This window comes from Myodes glareolus, chromosome X, assembly GCF_982192425.1.
Source record: "Myodes glareolus chromosome X, mMyoGla1.1, whole genome shotgun sequence".
Taxonomy (NCBI): domain Eukaryota; kingdom Metazoa; phylum Chordata; class Mammalia; order Rodentia; family Cricetidae; genus Myodes; species Myodes glareolus.
This window is the reverse complement of record NC_142053.1, coordinates 118,225,933-118,245,400: the sequence shown is the minus strand read 5'-3', so window position 1 is coordinate 118,245,400 and position 19,468 is coordinate 118,225,933. Positions and strand designations below refer to the sequence as shown.

The following is a 19,468-nucleotide window of genomic DNA, read 5'->3' as shown; positions in this document are numbered from 1 at the left end:
CAGAAAGCTAGTGGCTTGCTATCTCTGGAGGTTTGGAGACAGAAGGCAACTCTTCTTTGAATAGCAAGAGTTAGATTTCTTTCTTAGGAAAACAAAAGTAATCTTGTTCAGGCCAGCAGCAACTACTGTTTCAGAATCCTGTACTCTAGCCGTTTCCTCTATCTTGGTGCCTGGTGGGAACAGGACTTCTAAAACATAAATGTGTCTGGAAGGCTGTGATGCAAGGCCATTTTTGCTGGCTGTAAGCGAGGTCTCCGGAACCAAAGAGAACACATAACTCTTCTTAAATTTGAAGGTGATTATGCCCCAGTTGAAACTGAATTCTGTTCAGTGTATAAAGCAAAAACAAAACAAAACAAAACACATCACAGTCATTCCTGGAGGCAAACTAAACAAAGCCAGAAAACTGAACAAAGCCAGAGTGATCTGGAGAAAGGTAATGGGGGAGGGGGGGCATGATTCATGCCAAATTCCATATTCCAAAGCAACCTTCCTGCTAAGGCCGCCGGACACAGAATATGTGTAATGCTTCAGCCTTCCTGAATTTACCCTAATGAAAAGCAAATAAATAAAAGTGTAAGGGAAGGGGGAATTCTGTACTATTAGTTGATTTTCCCCAAGTTACTCAAGCACTACTCTTGGATCTGATAAAATAAATAAATGGGGAAAACACCCCCCCCCATCATTTTCTTTTCTTTTAGAGGCAAAAAATAAGAGAATTGTATTTTTCTACATCAGTTCACAGTTTAAGTTGATCCTATGTACAAGAAGACATCTGTGGTAGTGGTATTTTAAACCATTAGTAGCAGTCAATTTAATGTTCAATTCCCACAGTTGTGACCACTGCTTACAGATCAGTTAACCTAATTTTAAAATTATTACAGGCAGGGCCTGATGGCACTGGCCTGTAATCCCTGTTATTTGGTATTCTGAGGCAGGAGAATAATAAAATTTAAATGTCAGTGAGACTGAGACCTTGACTCAAAACAAAGCAAAGCAAACAAACAAACAAAAAAGGCTTGGGGATGTAATTCTGTGGCAGAGTGCTTGCCTACCGTGTAGGAGGCTTCAAGGTCAATCCAGAGAACGGCAAAAAATAAGATTGAAATAGGGAACTCTGGTTGGTTTTCAAGGTAAACAGAAAACCATAAAAGCTAGTCTTGAAAAATCACACACACCATGCTTTGTTTTTATTTTTTTATTACATTGATTAATTATACATGCGTGTGCGCACCAGCTTGGGAGATCACAGGACAACTTCCTGGAGCCAGTTCTTTCCTTCCACCATTTTTGCCTTGGGGATCAAACTCGGGTCATCATGCTTAGCCTGAAGTGTCTTTACCCACTAAAGCCTCTTGTTGGCTCAAAATGCTTTATTTTATACGGTTTCTGTGGGGGTAATTAGTGCCAGAGGGTGTTTAGGCAAATAACTTCGGCATTCTGTGTATAAGTGCAAAATAATACATAATTCCATGTCTTCAAACTTCTGAGAGCATGTTTTTACATCAAGCGGGTGCTGCCAACTAACCTGAATTAGGGCCCAGGTTGAACTTGCAGCACCCGAATTAAATATGGTGACAAGCGTCTCCACGTGTCCCTCCCTTCGTCTCGAGATTACTCTGAGCCTGCTTAGCTGTTGTTCAAAGTGAGCTGTCCCTGAGTCCAAGGCTGAGGGAGAGGGCTCGCAGCAAGAATTTCCGGCTGCCTTCCCCAAACAGTTGGAGCTTTCATCAGACGAGGCTCCCAGGCCTGGAGGGGCATGCTGCAGATGGCAGCAAAAAGAGCCCAACACCTGTCTCTGGCGGGCCGGGCAAGCAACCTTGCCCAGACCGCACAGACCTGGCCGACTGGGCGTGGGTCTCTAAGGTCATTCTCACACCTGCAGAAGGGAGGGTGGAGAGAACTCTCCAGGCGTCTGGATCCCCGGGATGATTAAAGGAAACTGTTAAAAGGCGTGCAGGGAGAGCACAGCGGGGGGACGCGCTGTGGTAGCCAAGCGTGGGAGGCTAGGGATGCCTCCCTCCAGGCCTTGGGGACTGAAGGAAGAAACAAACTGGCCAGAGATTTCCCTGTGCTTTACCCCCCCCCCCCTCCCGCTGCAGGGCGATTAGCCAGGGGCTGCAGTAGCTTTCCACTCAACCCAGCGACTTTTACCCATTTCTACCCAGGCATACAGTGCGCCTAAGCGGCGGGCGCGATGAACTCAGGACTGAACGAACCTTCCTGGAACCCACTCCGAGAGCCCAGGCTTTATTTCCCAAACTCTTAGAATTCTGCGGCTTCGACGCCGACTGAAGATTGGGTTCCCTTAACCCAGGGCTTCCTCTTCTTGGGCAGGAGGAGGAGTCACAACCTCCTCCTTCTCCTCCGCCTACAACCAGCTTGATTTTTTTTTAAGAAAAAAAAATCTAATCTTTTATTTAAAGTCAACGGAGGAGCAGGAACCCCGCGCTCCTGCCTACAAGATATTTTTGCTAACTCCTTAATCTCTGCCAAGAAGGGCAACCTTAAGGAACCTCTGTTTTCTTTGGAGATTTAGGTATCAAGGCAGGGGTGTGACAGTCTGGGCTGAAACTCGAGGGCTCTACGTACTTGGGAAGGGTTATTGGGGCGGAGGTAGGGTGGCACGAAAAAAATCGCAAATGCTAACAATTTTAACAGGAGAATCAACTTGAAAAGCTTTGACTCAAACTGGGAGCCGAACCTGCGTGCGGCTGGCTCCCAGGCACGAAGCCTCTCGAGTCCGGTCCAAGAAGAGGCAAAGGGGTCAGGTGAATACTCGGCATGTGATCCTGAAGAGGAAGAATCTCGGGCCAGGAGGGGATGTGCCCATAGCCTAGGCGCGCCCACGCGCACCCCTGGAGGAGAAAGGCCGAAAAGACATCTCCCGCCTCCGCCCCAGGCTGCTAGCACGGGACTGCTCCCCCAGCGCCCTGCCTAGCTTCTCCAGCTGAGCGCGAACCCCTCTGTTCTTGCATTCTCCGCGAACCTCCAACCTGCTTGGACTCGTGGCAGTTAAAGTCACCCAGCCTCTCTCGTCCTTCCTGCACTGCCCATTTCTCCCCCACCTCCTCCCTCCCCAACTCCCGCCAACGCCCCCAAATCTCTTGGGCTCGCCCTTCCTGAAAGTAGGCGAGGCCCAGAAGCCGAGGCTGGGGAGAAGGAGGAGGGAGGGGTGGGGGTGGGAAAGGGGTGGAGCCGAGCATAGAGGCCCGAGGGCGTGTCCTGGAGCTGCCACGCCCCTGGGTGCGCGCGGTGGTGGTGGCAGCGACCCAGCCTCGCTCTGAGAGACAGGTATCGCTTAGACGCCATGTTGTGAGCGGAAGTGGGGGGGCGCCCGGCGGTCGCTTTTGCTGGGAGCGGGCGCGGGAACCGGTGGGGAGGGGAGGCGGGGGGCGGAGCCGTAGCCCGGGCGGCGGAAGGAGGAGAGGAAGAAAGGGGCGAGCCCTGGTGCCTGGCGGCGGCGCGAGGCTCTCGCTCGGAGTGCGGGCGGCTGTGGCCAGGCGCTGGGCATTCGGGCGGTCAGTGTCGGCGTCGAGCTCGCTCTCGGGAGCCGGCGCTGGTCCTGCTGCTGCTTCTCAACTCTGCCTGGCGCTCGAGCGGCGAAGGAGCCGGGCCGGCTGTGGGGCGGGTGGGGAGGGAGGAGGTGGTGAAGGCGGCGGGCCGGGGAGGGGGGAAGATGCCGCTGGCGCAGCTGGCGGACCCGTGGCAGAAGATGGCTGTGGAGAGCCCTTCCGACAGCGCTGAGGTGAGTGCAGCCGGGCGGCGGGGCAGACGCGCCCCTTGCCCACGTCCCCGCCGGCTAGCTCTCCTCCCTGGAGCTGCCCCTTTGACCACCTTCTCCGGCTCACATCTTGTCCCGGGTGCGGGATTCTGCCTTGGGTCGTTGGGGTTTGCCGATCTGTCTGTCTATTTCTCACTCACTCACTCTCATCTCTCCCAGGCTCTTTTTTGGGGGGCGGGGGGGGCGGCTGCCGGTGTGGCGGCGCGTGGGGTTTGGAGTGGGCGCTGAGGCTTTGCAAGAAGCCGGTTTTAATCAACTTTGCGTGGGGGAAGCAGGAGGCAATGCGGGAGCCGGCGGCGAGTTGAGAAGTTTAGCCCTGCCGGCTCCGGGAGCTTCTCCGGAATCTTAGCGACTTTGGGGTAATGGGTTCGGTTCACCCTGGAGCCAAGGCTTGAGTCTGGCCAAGAGAGGGAGGGAATTGCTGCAGAGAGACGGGTGCACGCAGGGCAGGGTGGTAAGCCATGAGGATTTTGAGTAAGGGGTACAGGACTGAGGGGCACCCCCCTCATCTGTCGCAGCGCTTTTCGCCGCAGCAAAAGAAAAACAGGACGCCTCCGGTACCCCACTCACTGGTTTTTGAGGTCACTGAGTTGTAAGACCCTGAGTATAACTTTGTTTCCCGTCCGTGGAGGTTAGCGGGTGAAATTCAAGGAGATCAGCGGTAGCTGTAAAGGGCTATCTGGTTTTCCTCGCCCGGGATCTGGTGACCATCCCCGAGACACCCACCCCGGTGTCAAAAAGCCCAAACAATATACCCAAACAAGGCAAAACAGAATTTCTGCGGACACATCCCAGCACCGAGCTTTTCCCAGCTGCCCCTGTCCCAGAATCAACTCAAGATCTGAGAAAATAATCCAGACAAGATCCATTCCAGGGTATCAGCGCCCCTCTCCAGAGTGGAAAATCAGTTCCTGATGGTGGCGCGCCTGTGATTCTTCTTTCTTGACTTTTCGCTGCCTTCTGTCCTCGCAGCGGACTTTAGGGGATTACAGGATGATAGGTTGGGTGTGTGTAATAGTTACTGAGCGAGTGACCCCATTTCTGGAAAGCATGACTGAAACGCGGGGGTGGAACCGGGCAGGCTCTGATGAGTGGTGTTCTTGGCGGCAGCGGCTGCCCCTGCCGGCCTCCGCAGTGTGAGAGGTGGATAGGGTTACTGGTTACGTCAGTAAAACTCAGGCTCAGTTTGGTGTGAGATGCGGGACACTTATATTCACCGGGAGGGGGAAAGGGGTGGAGGAAAGGAATCCATTCAAATCATTTTTCAGGTTTTTCTCCCTAGTCATTCCACTGCCATATAAAAATATTTGCTTGATCTTCTTAAATTCAGGAAGCATTTGAGTCCATACTTAATATATTTTGTTACAAGATAATGCCTTTAATATCTAAATGCCTCTCAAAAATATGAATGACGTAAACACATGTTGCCATGTTTTTAAAAGGCAATGCCTGTGTAAAAAAAAGAAATAGTGTTTTTACGACTGGCAGAATTACAAGAATTTTATTTAAATTTGAGAGCCAATATGATTCCGTAAGCCTTTAATAACAAAGTTAAATTTAGAATGTTTAATCATCATTTGCCTGGATAGTGTGTAAAACAAGGGGGCCTCTTCTTTTTTTTTCCTTCAGAAAAATTGCATTTAAAAATACATCTATCAAGGTGTCAAAATGTTCCCAAAGTACTACACTTGTCGAAGAAATTGTATATACTTAGTATTTGCTTTTTAATTTATTTTTTTCTTAGTTTTTTGAGACAGTCCAGGCTGGCTTGGAACTCATTATGTAGACCAGGCTGGCCTTGCTCTCACAGAGATCTGCTTGCCTCTGCCTCCCAAGCACTGGGGTTAAAGGCATATGCCTCCAAGCCCAGGTATGAGTCTGCTTTTTAAAAACACACAGTAACAATTATGATTCAAAATGAATCCACTGATACATTAAAATGATTTATTAAAGCTATACCTCAACATATTGCCTTTAGATAGTTTGTTTCCTTTGTTTGCTAAATTGTTCATCCACATTTTTTCTTGACATGTGTCAATATGCAGGGAGAAATCATTTAAAATTCTACTTTATCCTTTTTCTGTATAGTATTTAGAGAAATACTATATGTATAGCATTTAGGTAAAGTACAAGCTCCCTTATTTAGCATCTACTATATGCAAAGGTATTGTGCTATACCTGCTGTTTGATTTTTATCCTTACTGTAACCCAGCAGAGAGGATTGTGGTCCCCATTGTTACAGATTAGGAAACTAAATTCAGTAGTTAAGAGTACAAAGATTATAAATAGTAAATGATAGAGCCATAATTTGAAACCAGGTAGATAAAATGTGTGTGTTTTGCTTTATGTTAGAATACGTGCTTCAAATCATTTGTCAAGGCATAAACATACTAATAGAGATCATGGTATTCTTCATAAGCAAATATAAGATCTGATTTACAAAAGGATTAATTTATAATTATATATTAATAATATTAGATATTAATGATATATACAAGAGAGAGTGTGTGTGTGTGCGTGCGCTCATATTGTTAGTGTCATGTTTTCCAAAGCATGGTGGATAAAATTCCATTGTAATTTCTAAAGATTTTTCTTACTATTCTGGCATAAAGTATGTCAGAACCAGGTATTGCCTGTCTAGCTTTATTAAAGGTAGACTTCAACACAATGCTTTTAGATACTCTGTTTCCTTTGCTTGTTAAGCTATTGCAAGTAAAATGTTTCTTATATGATTTTAAAATACTGAAATCAGTGAGAGAAGAGAGTTTTCAGAGAAACTAATACTGATACCCATTATTATGCCATCTCCTCCCCAGTAGACTTGCATCAGGGGAATAACAGGGTTTCTAAAGAAATATTTACTTAAGCAACTTCATCAGAAATTGCCTCTCCTTGCTAAAAGATTTTAAGTTTGCTCTATATAGGATTACATTTATGGTCTCATCACTAAATAGATAGACTGAGCTCTTGAAAGCAAACCCCTTTTTATTTCTCTGAATCCTCAGCAATTAACATAATGCCTGGCACATATATATTATGAACTCAATAAATGCTAAGTGAATCATGAAGGTTTAGAATAGGGTACTTAGGACTCTTAATCTGTGTTATCATTTTAATTCCTCATTGAAGTATGAACAATTTAAAAAGACCTGCATGCCTCTAAAAACACCAGCTGTTTCTTCATTCCTTCACACCAGTGTTCCTGCTTTAAGACCTCACATAAGCCTCATGGTGTTCAAAATAAACAACAACAACAACACTTGTGGTTGAACTCAAACATGGGTCATAACATGATAGGCTAGAACTAGGCCAAATGTTAAAGGCAAATTTAGGATAGATATTCAGAAGTCCTTAGTGGATTACTTAAAGTTACAAGTACTTTTTTTTTGATATTTGACTGTTAGGGGATGGATATCAAAGAATTGTGGTTCTTCTACAAATCCACTGCTGTCAGGGACCAATATCACTAGCTGACAAGCCTAACTGAAAGTATATGGTTTTCCTTAGTTGCACTGGAATTGGAATAACTGCTAATCTAAATAGAAAACAATGTAAAAGTAATAAAATGAAGGTTATCTATGCTCTTTAAAAATAGACACAATGCAATCCATTATATATAATATGAACAATGTTCTTATACAATGTGTTGCATAAAAATAGTCACCTTGACTTCCTTTAAATAACAAGTACCTAACAGGCGTTGAAAAATAATATATTTGATAACAAAAAAAAGAAACTTTGTATTGTAGCTCTTTAGTGAACATACAGCCATTTTTAACCTCAAAATTAGACAGTAATTATAATACAGCACAGGGTTTTACAGTATTTCTAGTATGTATTATATAGGTTTCTTGTGTTTAATTTGTTGGGAAAGTGTTTTATTCATCTATGATAATTGACTTTTAACAAATGTTTTATTAAGTTCTTTTTCCATTACCTATTTCATTTTTACCACTTTTCAGGTTTTTTATTCCTCCAAATGAAGATCTGAGGCAAGGACAGGTATTACTTCATGTCAGCTGTCAAGTTACTATAACACATTACTGAATACTTCATTGTTTTCAGTGATTCGGATACAGGACAACATTTAAAAAAAAAAAATCCAGAAATCTGCTTTATTTTAGCATCTGAATCCTGTGTTAGTAGACTATCCAAAACGTGAAACTTCCCCTGTTCCTTTGAACTTTAAGATAAAGAGGTAAAAGTGTTTACTCAAAGAAGCAAATATAGGCACATTTGGCCTTTTCTTTACTGCAGTTCTGTAAATCACAGTAAATATAATCCTAATTTTACATAAGAAAAATGACATAATTTAGATGTGCAGTCTTGAACCAAGAATTTGTCTTGGTAAGTTGTAAAATAAATAGAAGTATAGCAAATTATTTATCTAGAAAACTGAATTGCAGAATTGTTCTTAAACTTTTCTTTAATTATCATCTACAAAAAAATTCATATCATTGTCATAGTTAACAAGATTTGCTCTATCCTTCCATGATCTAGTACATGTGTATTGTTAGGCTATAAATGATGAGTGACATCAGAGTGGCCTGATTCACTCATTGCACATTGGATGCGTTAGGCCCAGTGGCTCCGATTGTAATAAAGGATAATAACATTTTCTTGTCTCTCTAATGATGCATAAGTGTAATAACGTTCAATTGTTGATGTGTTTTAATGAAAAATACATTTTTAAGCATTGAAATACACTTTCACGTGTATGTTTGTGTATATTTACATCTCATTCTCAATTCATATCATAGAAAAATTAAGTTTTTTTAAGATTTATTTATTATGTGTACAATGTTCTGCTGGCATGTACATGCCAGAAGAGGGCACCAGATCTCAGTAGAGATGGTTGTGAGCCAACATGTGGTTGGCGGGATTTGAACTCAAGACCTCTGGAAGAGCAGCAGCCAATGCTCTTAATCTCTAAGCCATCTCTCCAGCTTGTGATTAAGTTTTAATAGATAATATTAACACATCCTTATACCCACCCATGTGTTGTTCCGAATCTTCAAAATAAGTATAAAAATATTGACTTCAGAGTTGTGATGAGAATTAAATAAATTGATAGTTTATGTAAAACAATTGTATAATGTATGATTTGTGTTTATTAAGTAATACTTATAATTGACTTACTCAAAGAACTGTCTTGAATTTTTTTCCAGAATTAAGCAAAACAAGGAAAAATAATTTATTTAGTTGATCATTTTAAATAATCATTATAATATCTGAATATACCTATAAGGGTAAAATAGAAGTCTCTTCAGTCTTGTTCTTTTTGTTGTTCTTTCCAAATATTATCTTTAAAGAATAAAAACCAAGAAAGAGCATCATGAGAGACATGTAAAGGAAAAGGAAGACAGAAAAGCGTGTTCCCATCTTAAAACTGTTCAGAAGAGGTGTCATAAACTGACATGCCAGTTTTTTCTTAGAGATAAATAAAATGAAAGTAGACCATTCACATGCTGCTGTCTTATGATCAGTGAAATACAGAATTGCCTGTACATTGATCTCTTGAAGATAATATATTTGTAAAGAAATGATTGAAGTCAATATATAGCATCAATAGATAAAATTTTAATTTTCTAAAATATATCAAAGCAAGGTATATACATGTTTTCATAATTTAGGGTTAATCAATTCTTGTTCATTTTAATTTTAGGGAAATTAATATAGTACATCTCCCTTCCCAGTACTGTAAGTACATTTATTTTGGTTATTGAACAGGCCATCGATAAATAGGATTTCCTGTCTAGAAATGTAAACCTTTGGGTTTTGTCTGTTAGGTATTGGTACTTTAAAAACTTTAAACACTATAGAGTATTTTACAGAGAAGACTCTAGAGACACTCTTAAAAATATCCAGAGGCTCTGGGGTTGTTATTAAAGGGTATATGTAACCCAGCAGTCAACCTCTCCCCTATAAAATAAGAGCATGTGACATCATTAAGTTTAAAAATCTGGAGTGCCATGAGATGAGCCAGTATCTTTACTGCATAATTTCTGAGAACTTTTAAGATAATGTACACAGTGAAACTGCAAAACAGTATTTGAGCCAGGGGTACAAGTGAGATCCTGTCTTTATAAAACAAACAAGCAAAACAACAAAATTTTTATTTGAGACTTGACGTTAGAACTCTGTTTTCATGAACCACCTTTTGGAATCTTAAACAACACAAGTGTTTTACAGAACAGTTCTAAAAAGTTCAGTATCTTAGCCAGGTGGTGGTGGTGCACGCCTTTAATCTCAGCACTTTGGAGGCAGAGGCAGGAGGATCTCTGTGAGTTCGAGGCCAGCCTGATCTACACAAGTTAGTTCCAGGTCAGGCAACAAAGCGACACAGAACAGAGAAATCCTGTCTCGAAAAACCAAAAAAAAGAAAGAGAGAGAGAGAGAGAGAGAAAGAAAGTTCAGTATCTTGTAACTTAATCATTATTGCCTGGAGAAGAGCTCCTATTTTTAATTGACTGTACTGAAGCTTTTGGCTTTGTCAAAAAAATTTCATTTCATTTTTAATTAAAATATTTCTGAGTTGTACAGTAAATTTTCAATTCAGTATTGGACTGAAGTTTAAATATAGGATGTCTCAGTGGGTAAAGATGCTTACTCACCAAGCCTGATGACCTGAATTCAATCCTGGGACCCACATAACAAAAGGATATATATAAAGCCAACTCACATAAATTGTCCTCTGATCTTCACACATGTGTATGCCATGGCACACGTGCACTATAACATTATTGTGCCCCACTCCCATCAAATGTTAAAAACAACATATATTTTTAAATAAAACTTTTTAAAAATTAAAATTTTTTATTTGAATTTTTATGGTTCTTAGTTATATAGTTCGTTAATACCAAGCCTTTACTAAATTACCCTTACATTAACTTCCTCTAAATTTTGTTAAGTATTCATACTTTTTTCACTTTTTCTTTTTGGTATTTACTGGACATAGTGTCTAATAGTAAATAGTAATTTTATGTTTTGGCATACCATAACAAAATGGCTCATTTATTGCCTTCTCTTAAAGATGTCAGCTACAAAGTAGAATGTGAATGAAGTAACAACTAGGAAGCTGTAAAGTGGGTCCAGTTTTGTTCTTGGGAAATTTTGTTGGTTTCCCAAATATTAGAGATATTTTACACTTAAATATCAATCCAAAAGCACTTTTAGATTTCTTCGTTCTTCTCCTATAGTAGAAGTAGGGTTACAGTCAAAGTAAATTAAAGATAATTTCTCCATCTTAGCTAATACAGTCTCTTACACACTTTAGGTCTTGATTATGATTTAGGTATGAATTGATTTTCATATCATCATGTTACATATGATTTTTTGTTTGTTTGTTTTTCAAGACAGGTTTTCTCTGTAGCTTTGAAACCTGTCCTGGAACTAGCTCTTGTAGACTAGGCTGGCCTGGAACTCACAGAGAACCACCTGTCTCTGTCTCCTGAGTGCTGGGATTAAAGAAGGTGTGTGCCACCACTGCCTGGCACATATGATGATCTTTAAATCTGACCTGGTCATCTAGATTTTTGTATGCTTAGTTCTAATCCTTTGGTTCACAAAGCTTGTTACAGGAAACAGGTTAGTCATATGATACGCTTTAGAAATAAGTTGTCAAATGATAGCCTGAAGCAAAAGATCATTTTGTTACCAATAAATTGAATTGCATCTTACACTAGAGATCTTATGAAACCTACAGTAAAATCCTCAACATTAGAACATTATATATTTATTCACATTTGTTAACAGAGGTGAATTTTTATTTTTTTAAATTCTGTAAACAGTATAAAATAATGAATATTTGCCATTAAAAAGAACTGCCAGCTGTGCATAGTTGTACATATATATATATATATATATATATATATATATATATATATGTATATATACACACACCAGTGTATGAGAGACTTCATCTCTACTGGAGAAAAAAATGGATCTGGAGAGATGGTTTGGTGAATAAAAACAGTTATCATATAAACATGAAGACCTGAGTTTGAATTTGAAGAACTCATGCAAAAGCCAGACTTGTAGCATGTGCATTTGTATTTTTATCACTCCTACTGGGAGGTGGAAGGCAGAGAGAGAGAGAATCCCCTGAAACTCAAGGGCCAGATGTCCTGACTTATGCAGAGGAAAAACAATAGAGACCTGGTCTCAAATAAGGTAGAAGGGGAGGACCTTCACAGATTGTCCTCTGATCTCCACATGTGCTCTTTGGCCTGTACATAGCCACTCTTCACATGCATGTGCTCACATACGCATTGTATACACACACACACACACACACACACACAGAGAGAGAGAGAGAGAGAGAGAGAGAATAATTTTTTAAGACTGGAAGAGGGGTGGGGAGGTGGCTGAACATTTAAGAGTGCCTGCTGTTCTTCCAGGAGACTGGATTTCAGTGTTTAGCACACATGTTCTTTGGGTTCCTTAACCACTTATAACTCTAACTCCAGGGAATCTGGCGCCATCTTCTGGCTTCTGTGGGGCATCTATATGCCCTGGCAACCTCCCATACTCGTACGTATTTTTAAAAAGCACCAGGATTTATCCCTACTGCATGCACTGGATTTTTGGGATCCTATTCTTTTTGGATGTATACCTTGTTCAGCCTGGATATAGTAGGAAGGGCCTTGGACCTTCCACAAAGCAATGTGCCTTAGCCTCTCTGAGGATTGGATGGGAGTGGGGTGGGAGGGTGTATGAAGGGAATGGGAGGAAGGGAGGGAGTGGGAACTTGGATTGGTATTTTTAAAAAATCTAATAAAAAAAGAATGAAAAACTTCAAAAAAGAGAATTATTTTATACAGTTGAACGTATAGCTCAGCACTGTTCAATACAATGTTAATAGTGGATTGTTAGGCACTTAAGACATAGTTGGTGTTACTGGAAAACAGTTCTGGGGATGGGACACAGGATTTCACATATGCTAGGTAATTGCTCTATCACTAAGTTACATCCCAGCCCTGAATTTTTAGTTTAGAGTCACCTGTATTTTTGTCTACTGTGTAGACCAATGCAGTTCTAGATTATAAAGATTTGTACAACTAGAACTCCCCTTTTACTTCTAGTTCAGTGTTTAGTTTTCCATTCCTCGACTTCTTATTTGTGTTATGAAATAAATAGGCTAAGGCATTTTTTTCTAAACAAAAATATATTTGATAGATGTTTTTCACAATTATTCCTTTCCTATCCTGATGATTTTTATAAACCTTCTTATGTGACATATATTCACAATTCACCATCATGCTCTTCAGTAGTTTTTCTGGTGGCATTTCTGGTTGAAGCAGTGAAATATTTAGCTATCAAAATGTTGAAATTATAAGCTTCCTCTTGTGGACTGAGCTTGTGGATAGAAGTATTAAACAATAAAAATAGGACAGAAGAGAACATGATTATATTTTATGTTATTGAATGAAAAATGCTACATGGTAACTTAAAATATTGTATTCTGTACATTCTACTGCGCTACATAAAACTAAAAATGGCCTTAAGTGTCTTGGAATTTTAAACCTTTTTAGTTTAGTTTAGTATAGAATTTTGGAACTGAGAACAATTTAGCCATATTCAAAGGCAGAAGCAGGCAGACCTCTGTGAGTGTGAAGCCAGCCTGGTCTACATAGTTCCAGAACAGCCACAGCCAAGACTGTAGATAAAGAGTCTCTCTCTCTCGCGCTCTCTCTCTCTCTCTCTCTCTCTCTCTCTCTCTCTCTCTCTCTCACACACACACACACACACACACACACACACACACGACCAACTGAGACATGCTCAGAACATTTCATTTCACTACAGTTCATTTTTCTATGCACTACACACATAATTTAAAAGTAATTATTTCAAAGCTGTCTTAAATAGAAAAATTTAAGGAGCCACTATGTAAAAATTCATCCAATTTTCTCTTCTATGTGTTAATTTTAACTTTGTTAGCTTTTTCCAAATCTAAAATCAATTTGCCTTAATTTTAGTTTGTTAATTTGGAAAATTCAGCCAATTCTTAATAAACTACTCATAAGATTGCACAGCTAGTAAACAGGAGCAAAGATTCAAAGCCAAGTCTCAAAGACTGCAAATGGCATTGACTTTCCACTTAGTTGGCCTGCTTGAATTGAGAACATCCAGATGATTGATTCTATCTAGATAAAATCATCTACAATACAGAAAGTATCCAGGTGGTTTGCATAAGTGACTATTTGTGAGAATGTAAGGAGGTGAATGAGCTAGAAAGATAGGCACTTTCTCATGTATGTAAAGCCCTCTCAACAAGGCCGATGAAGGATGTGATCCTGGCATAAATCACGAATGCTGTTCCTCATAGAGACATACTGCTTTGTAGTATAGCTTTTTAAAACTAGCCAGAGTAAAAACATTTCACATTATCTGGGAAAATACATTCAGATTTATAAACAGTTATGTTACCACCGAGGCAAAGTATATTGCATTTGAAGTGGGGAAGAAGGAGGTTGTCTAACATTACTTACCAGCCATCTTTATAGAAGCCCCTAGGTAGGAATTTGAGTAAATGGGGCTTGCTACTTTAAGCCAGGTGGTGGTGGCACATGCCTTTAATCCCAGCACTTGGGAGGCAGAGGCAGGTGGATCTCTGAGTTTGAAGCTAGCCTGGTCTACAAAGTGAATTCCAGGACAGCCAGGGGTGTTCCACAGAAAGACCCCGTCTTAAAAAACAAGCAAAGTGTCTATATGTCTATATTCTCAAACATTTTCAGTGTAGATGTAATAAATGCAAAACTTTTCTAGATCAGTGGGTTTTCAGTTGTATTCATAAAGGCCTGGGTTCTACGAACATGCTTTAGGTTACCTCACCACCTACTACACTTTTTCTAAGCAGGAGCCGAGTTCCTTGAAGAATAGAACATGAAGCTATAGATTGGTTATAGAAGAACTGAGGGTGAAGGCAGGAAATAGTCCCCTTGGTCTTAGAAACTCATTAGATTTTTGTTTTGTTTTGGCTTTTGAGACAAGGTTTCTCTGTAGCTTTGGACCCTGTCCTAGAACTGGCTCTTGTAGACCAGGCTGTCCTTGAACTCAGAAATCCTCCTGCCTCTGCCTCCTGAGTGCTAGGATTAAAGGTGTGCACCACCACCACCCAGATCAATAGATTTTTTTTAAAGCAAAAGGGTAGAAATTCGTTGGTAATCAGAACTAAGTCTAAAAAAAAAAAACCTCCAAGTTAAATGTTAAGTCAGTGTATTAAATGAGTTCTTTTTAAGAATCCTCAGTCAGGCAGTGATGCTCCCACCTTTAATCCCAGCACTTGGGAGTCAGAGGTAAGATGGATCTCTGAAAGTTCGAGGCCAGCTTGGTCTACAAAGCAAGTTCTGGAACAGCCAGAGGTGTTTCATAGAGAAACCCTGTCTCAAAAAACAAAAATAATCCATCTCAGTTACCTCTGTTCTTACTTACCTTCTTTCCTTTAGGTTCCTGGTAGCAATTGGTATAATTCAAGAGAATAACGATCACCGTGGATATTGGTATCAGGAAAAGGGGAGGTTGATTAAAGAGAGAAATAGTATAGGCAAGTTAAAAATAAGATATGCCTTGGATCAATAAAAAGAAGAATGTGCAAATTAGTTTTAAAATGTTCTTTTCCTCTTGGCTCCTTTTAGTGTGTGAAATATAGTACTAGGTGATAATGAATTAAGTAGAATTCTTTCCTTTGAATTATTATAGTCTAAAAATACCGATTGTCTGGACAAACAACCAAAATAGCATAAAACAAGCTAAGTTGACCAGGAATACAAACAGATATAATTGGATATTTAGAGGGAAATTACAATCTTATAATGTAACAACTTTCTATAGTAGACTTTTTGATGATGTGAAAATTAGAAAACAAATGCCATTTTTAATATAAATATCACTTGGAAGAAACTTCTGGCTCTGCCAAGATGGAGGAACCTATAGCTCTCAGTACTTCCCTTCCAATTGAACCTTAACAAATGTGACCAGGAACAGTGGAAAAGAAGGCAGATTGTCTGAGGACCTTGGAATGTAGTCTCTGGGTTTTCTTACTGATTTCCATATATCACCAACAGGATGCTATAACAATACCAGACACAAAAAGCTCAAAGAAAACTCAGTTCTCTTTAACCAAATAGGAATAGGGTAGTTCAGTAAGCCTAAACCTTGGCAGTTCTCATTCTAATCTACCCAAATACTTATAGGAATAGGGAACAAGTGACAGTGTTCTGCCCCTCCAGCCCCAAGGGTGTTGGCTAGGGGAAATGTGTCCTAATTACCCATTCCTTGCCTTGAAAAAAAAAAGACAGTGCTTTGGTTCCCTCTGCTGGGTGACTTTTGCATCTGTTCAGGAAACTGATTTTTCAACATCCTACCCTTGTGAAAGGAAGTTGTTTCTTCACAGTGTACTTTCAGCAAGTTGAACCTCCACCACTGACCCAAAATAATGAGACTTAAAGTAGTATGAGGCAGGCATAGTTCATACTAAGCTTCTAGCATTCCCCCAGCATCAATTAGGCAGAAAATAACTGAAGACAAGAGCACTTAATTGTTTCCCACCCCTGCTAATGTCAGTGAGTCTTCGCAGACAGCTGAGACTGATTAGCCGTTCAGTTCCTCTTCTGTTCTTCGCTATTGTCAACTCTTCTTGGGGAATTCCTTGAGAAGATAGACTTTTGGTTCTTACTTTGCTTCCCCACAGCCCAGAAGAAAGGTGAACTCATAGTCCTAACCGTAGACAACAAGGTGGTTCACTCTATGGAAGCAAGCATATAGCTGGATACATTTGAGCATTCGAGACAGTGTTTCCACTATTGCTTGGGTAGTCTTAGTAGTGTCCAGAGAATATTTATGCTAATATTGCCCTTACACTATCCCTCAATATGGGACTGCCTGCTAAAGTATATTAAATAGGATCCAAATGCTTGGAATACAGAAAAAAATGTCACACGGGCAGTGGTTGTGCACGTCTTTAATCCTGGGACTTGGAAGGCAGAGGCAGGCAGATCTCAATGAGTTTTAGGCCGGTCTGATCTACAGAGCTAGTTCCAGGACTACACAGAGAAACCCTGTCTCAGAAAAAGTCAGCAGACACCAATACTGATTCAGATGATTAGCTTTACCTGGTCAGGATTTTAGAGCAGCAGCTTTGAAAAGTGAGCAAATGTAAACAGTTAAATGAATTTTCCGTCTCAGAAAAAAAAAATAGAAAATATAAAGGAGCACCAAATGGAAATTTTAGAACTGAAAAATGTGAGTGAAATAAACTGAGTATGAAATGAAATCAAAAGAGTAAGGATGATAGTAATTATAATATTGAAGAAAGAGCAAGAGAAATTTCCCCTATCTAACTGGGTATGATGGCATACACCCATAATCCCAGCACTTCAGAGGCTGAGACAGAAGAATTGCCCTGAGATCTAGGCCAGCCTAGGTTACAGTACAAGATCCTGTCTTCAAAAAAGTACCTACACAGTCCAAACAACAGAAAATAACCTAGGGAAAAATGAACAGGACTTTTAAAAACTTAAAATGCATATTATCAAAGTTCCAGAAGAAGAGCCACCTAAAGAAATGTAATGGTTGAAATTCTCCCCAAAATAGACAAAAGGTAAAATCTTCCAGATTCCAGAGTCTGTATTAATCACAAACAAGCCCAAGGCAATCCGTTGCCTGAGTTATCAAAATCAAACTTAGAAATAAGGAGTTACTGTTTAGTAGGTATAGTATTTAAATTTTGCGAGATTGGTTGTACAACAATGTGAATAGCACTTAGCACTACTGGATTGTACACTTTCAGAAAATAAGTCTCATGTATAGTTTATTATAGCAATTTAAAAGCAAACTGGAAAATTAAAGAGAATCTTTAAAACAGCTAGTGAGAACTGTGTCAGTATCTGTATGGAGTGATTCACATGCCAGGGATTTACCCTCAGACTCTAGGGAAGTGCAGCATTTTTAAAATCTGAAGGAGAAGAGCTGTTAGCCCAGAATTCTAGACCCAGTGAAAATATCCTATAGGAATTAGTAGTTTTGAATATATGATAACTAAGGATATTGTGTAAAAACTAAGGAATTGGCTAAAGAAGTTTCTTCATACAGAAAGAAAATGATAAAAGAAGAAAACTTGGACCATCAAGAATAAAGAAGCAACATGAATTCTACAGTTTCTCTCAAGAAATAGAAGAGGAGAAGAGCATTTCATATGAGACTTGTTAGATACCAAGACTCAAAGGCAATACAGAATCCTCAACCAAATATTAGACTCAAGCCCAGCAATAAAGACCCATGTACCATAACCACGTGGGTTTGATTCCGGAAATAGAAAAGTGTTTCTGCACTGAAAAGTTTTAATTGAAGATAGTCCAAACATTTTAAAAATTAAAGAAAAATCACATATTGATACAAAAACAAATGCAAAATGAGAATTTGGCAATCTGAAAAGGGAACTTTTCAGCCTGATAAAGAATTTTAAAAAACCTACAGTTGGCATATGGTAAATGCAAAAACAAACAAAAAATCAGTGCTTTCTTCTAAAATTCCAGCAGGGATATAGCAGAGATATCCATTCTCACAACTGCTTATTATAATCTTTAAAAATCCTATCAGCATAATAAACAAGGAAGAGTGGTAAGAGGCATGTAAACTTTAGAGGAAGAAGTAAGGACCAGTAAGCTAACTCGGCAGGTAAAAGCATTTGCTGTGAAAGCCTCTCTGCCCGAGTTTGAGCCCCCAAACCCATGAAGTACCACGCATCTGTAATGCCAAAACTCAAGTGCCAAGGTGTGTGTGTGTGGCAGGGCGGCGGGGGGGGGGGGGGGAACAGGAGAATTGCCCAGAAGCTCATGGGCCAGCTAACCTAGAATACACAGTGTGGCAGAAACAACAAAAGAGACCCTGCCTCAAACACAAGAAAGCCATCTCCAGAAAGTTGTCCTCTGACTTCCATATATTGTTCATGGTTGTCCCATACACAATAATACATCCTTTTTCAAGGAAAGAAATAAGACTGCCCTTATTTACAGCCACATAGTGTTCTCCTGTGAAAGTCTCAGAAGAATTTTACCAAACCGTAAAATTGATTCTGTGATTCCATCATGGTTGTAAAGCACAAGGCTAGCATACAGAATGTTTCTGTGTGTGTGTGTGTGTGTGTGTGTGTGTGTGTGTAAAACAAATGTATAGAAACTCTATAGTATCACTTATATGAAGCATGTATGTGCTGAAAATTAAAAATGTCTAAATAAGCGGAGAATAGTTATTTTGGTCACAGATTGGAAGACTCAACATAGTAGAAATGTTATTTCCCCCAACTCAATTAAAAACAACACAAATTTGTCATCTCAAAAATTAAGTGGAAAGTTAAATGAAGTGGAGTGCCTGGACATGGGGGCAGACACCTTTAACCTTAGCACTTGAGAGGCAGAGGCAAGTGAATCTCTGTGAGTTTGAGACCAGCCTGGTCAATATACTGAGACCCTATCTCAGAGAAAAAAAGAGAGAGAGGTAAAAAGAAAATGGGAGTAATCACCTGCTTTTAAGATTTATTTTAGTAGTTGAAATGCTATGGTGCTGGCAAAGGAATGAACACATAGATCAGTCAGACAAAACAGAATCCAGAAAGGCTTTCCAGGTGCAGTCAACTGGTTACAGCAGATAGAAATGCAACAGCTCTATCCTTAAACATCTCTA

At 40.1% G+C, this 19,468-nt stretch overlaps 1 protein-coding gene across 5 annotated transcripts in view; it reads left to right on the top strand.

The window, feature by feature from the left end:
- Positions 1–3,272: 3,272 nt before the first annotated feature.
- The window catches only part of Rps6ka3 (ribosomal protein S6 kinase A3), a 107,949-nt gene continuing 91,753 nt past the window's right edge, over positions 3,273–19,468 (top strand). For 2 of the 5 annotated variants that reach the window (XM_087903158.1, XM_087903157.1), the window contains exon 1: positions 3,655–3,748. Coding sequence is in view for 1 of the 5 variants with exons in the window: in XM_087903159.1 (XP_087759285.1) it covers positions 3,680–3,748 (69 nt within the window). In the remaining 4 variants the exon portion in view is untranslated. Of the gene's footprint in view, positions 3,295–3,651; positions 3,749–19,468 lie in introns of those variants that run through there. The other 3 variants (XM_085684408.2, XM_087903159.1, XM_087903160.1) reach the window with 3 other exon arrangements.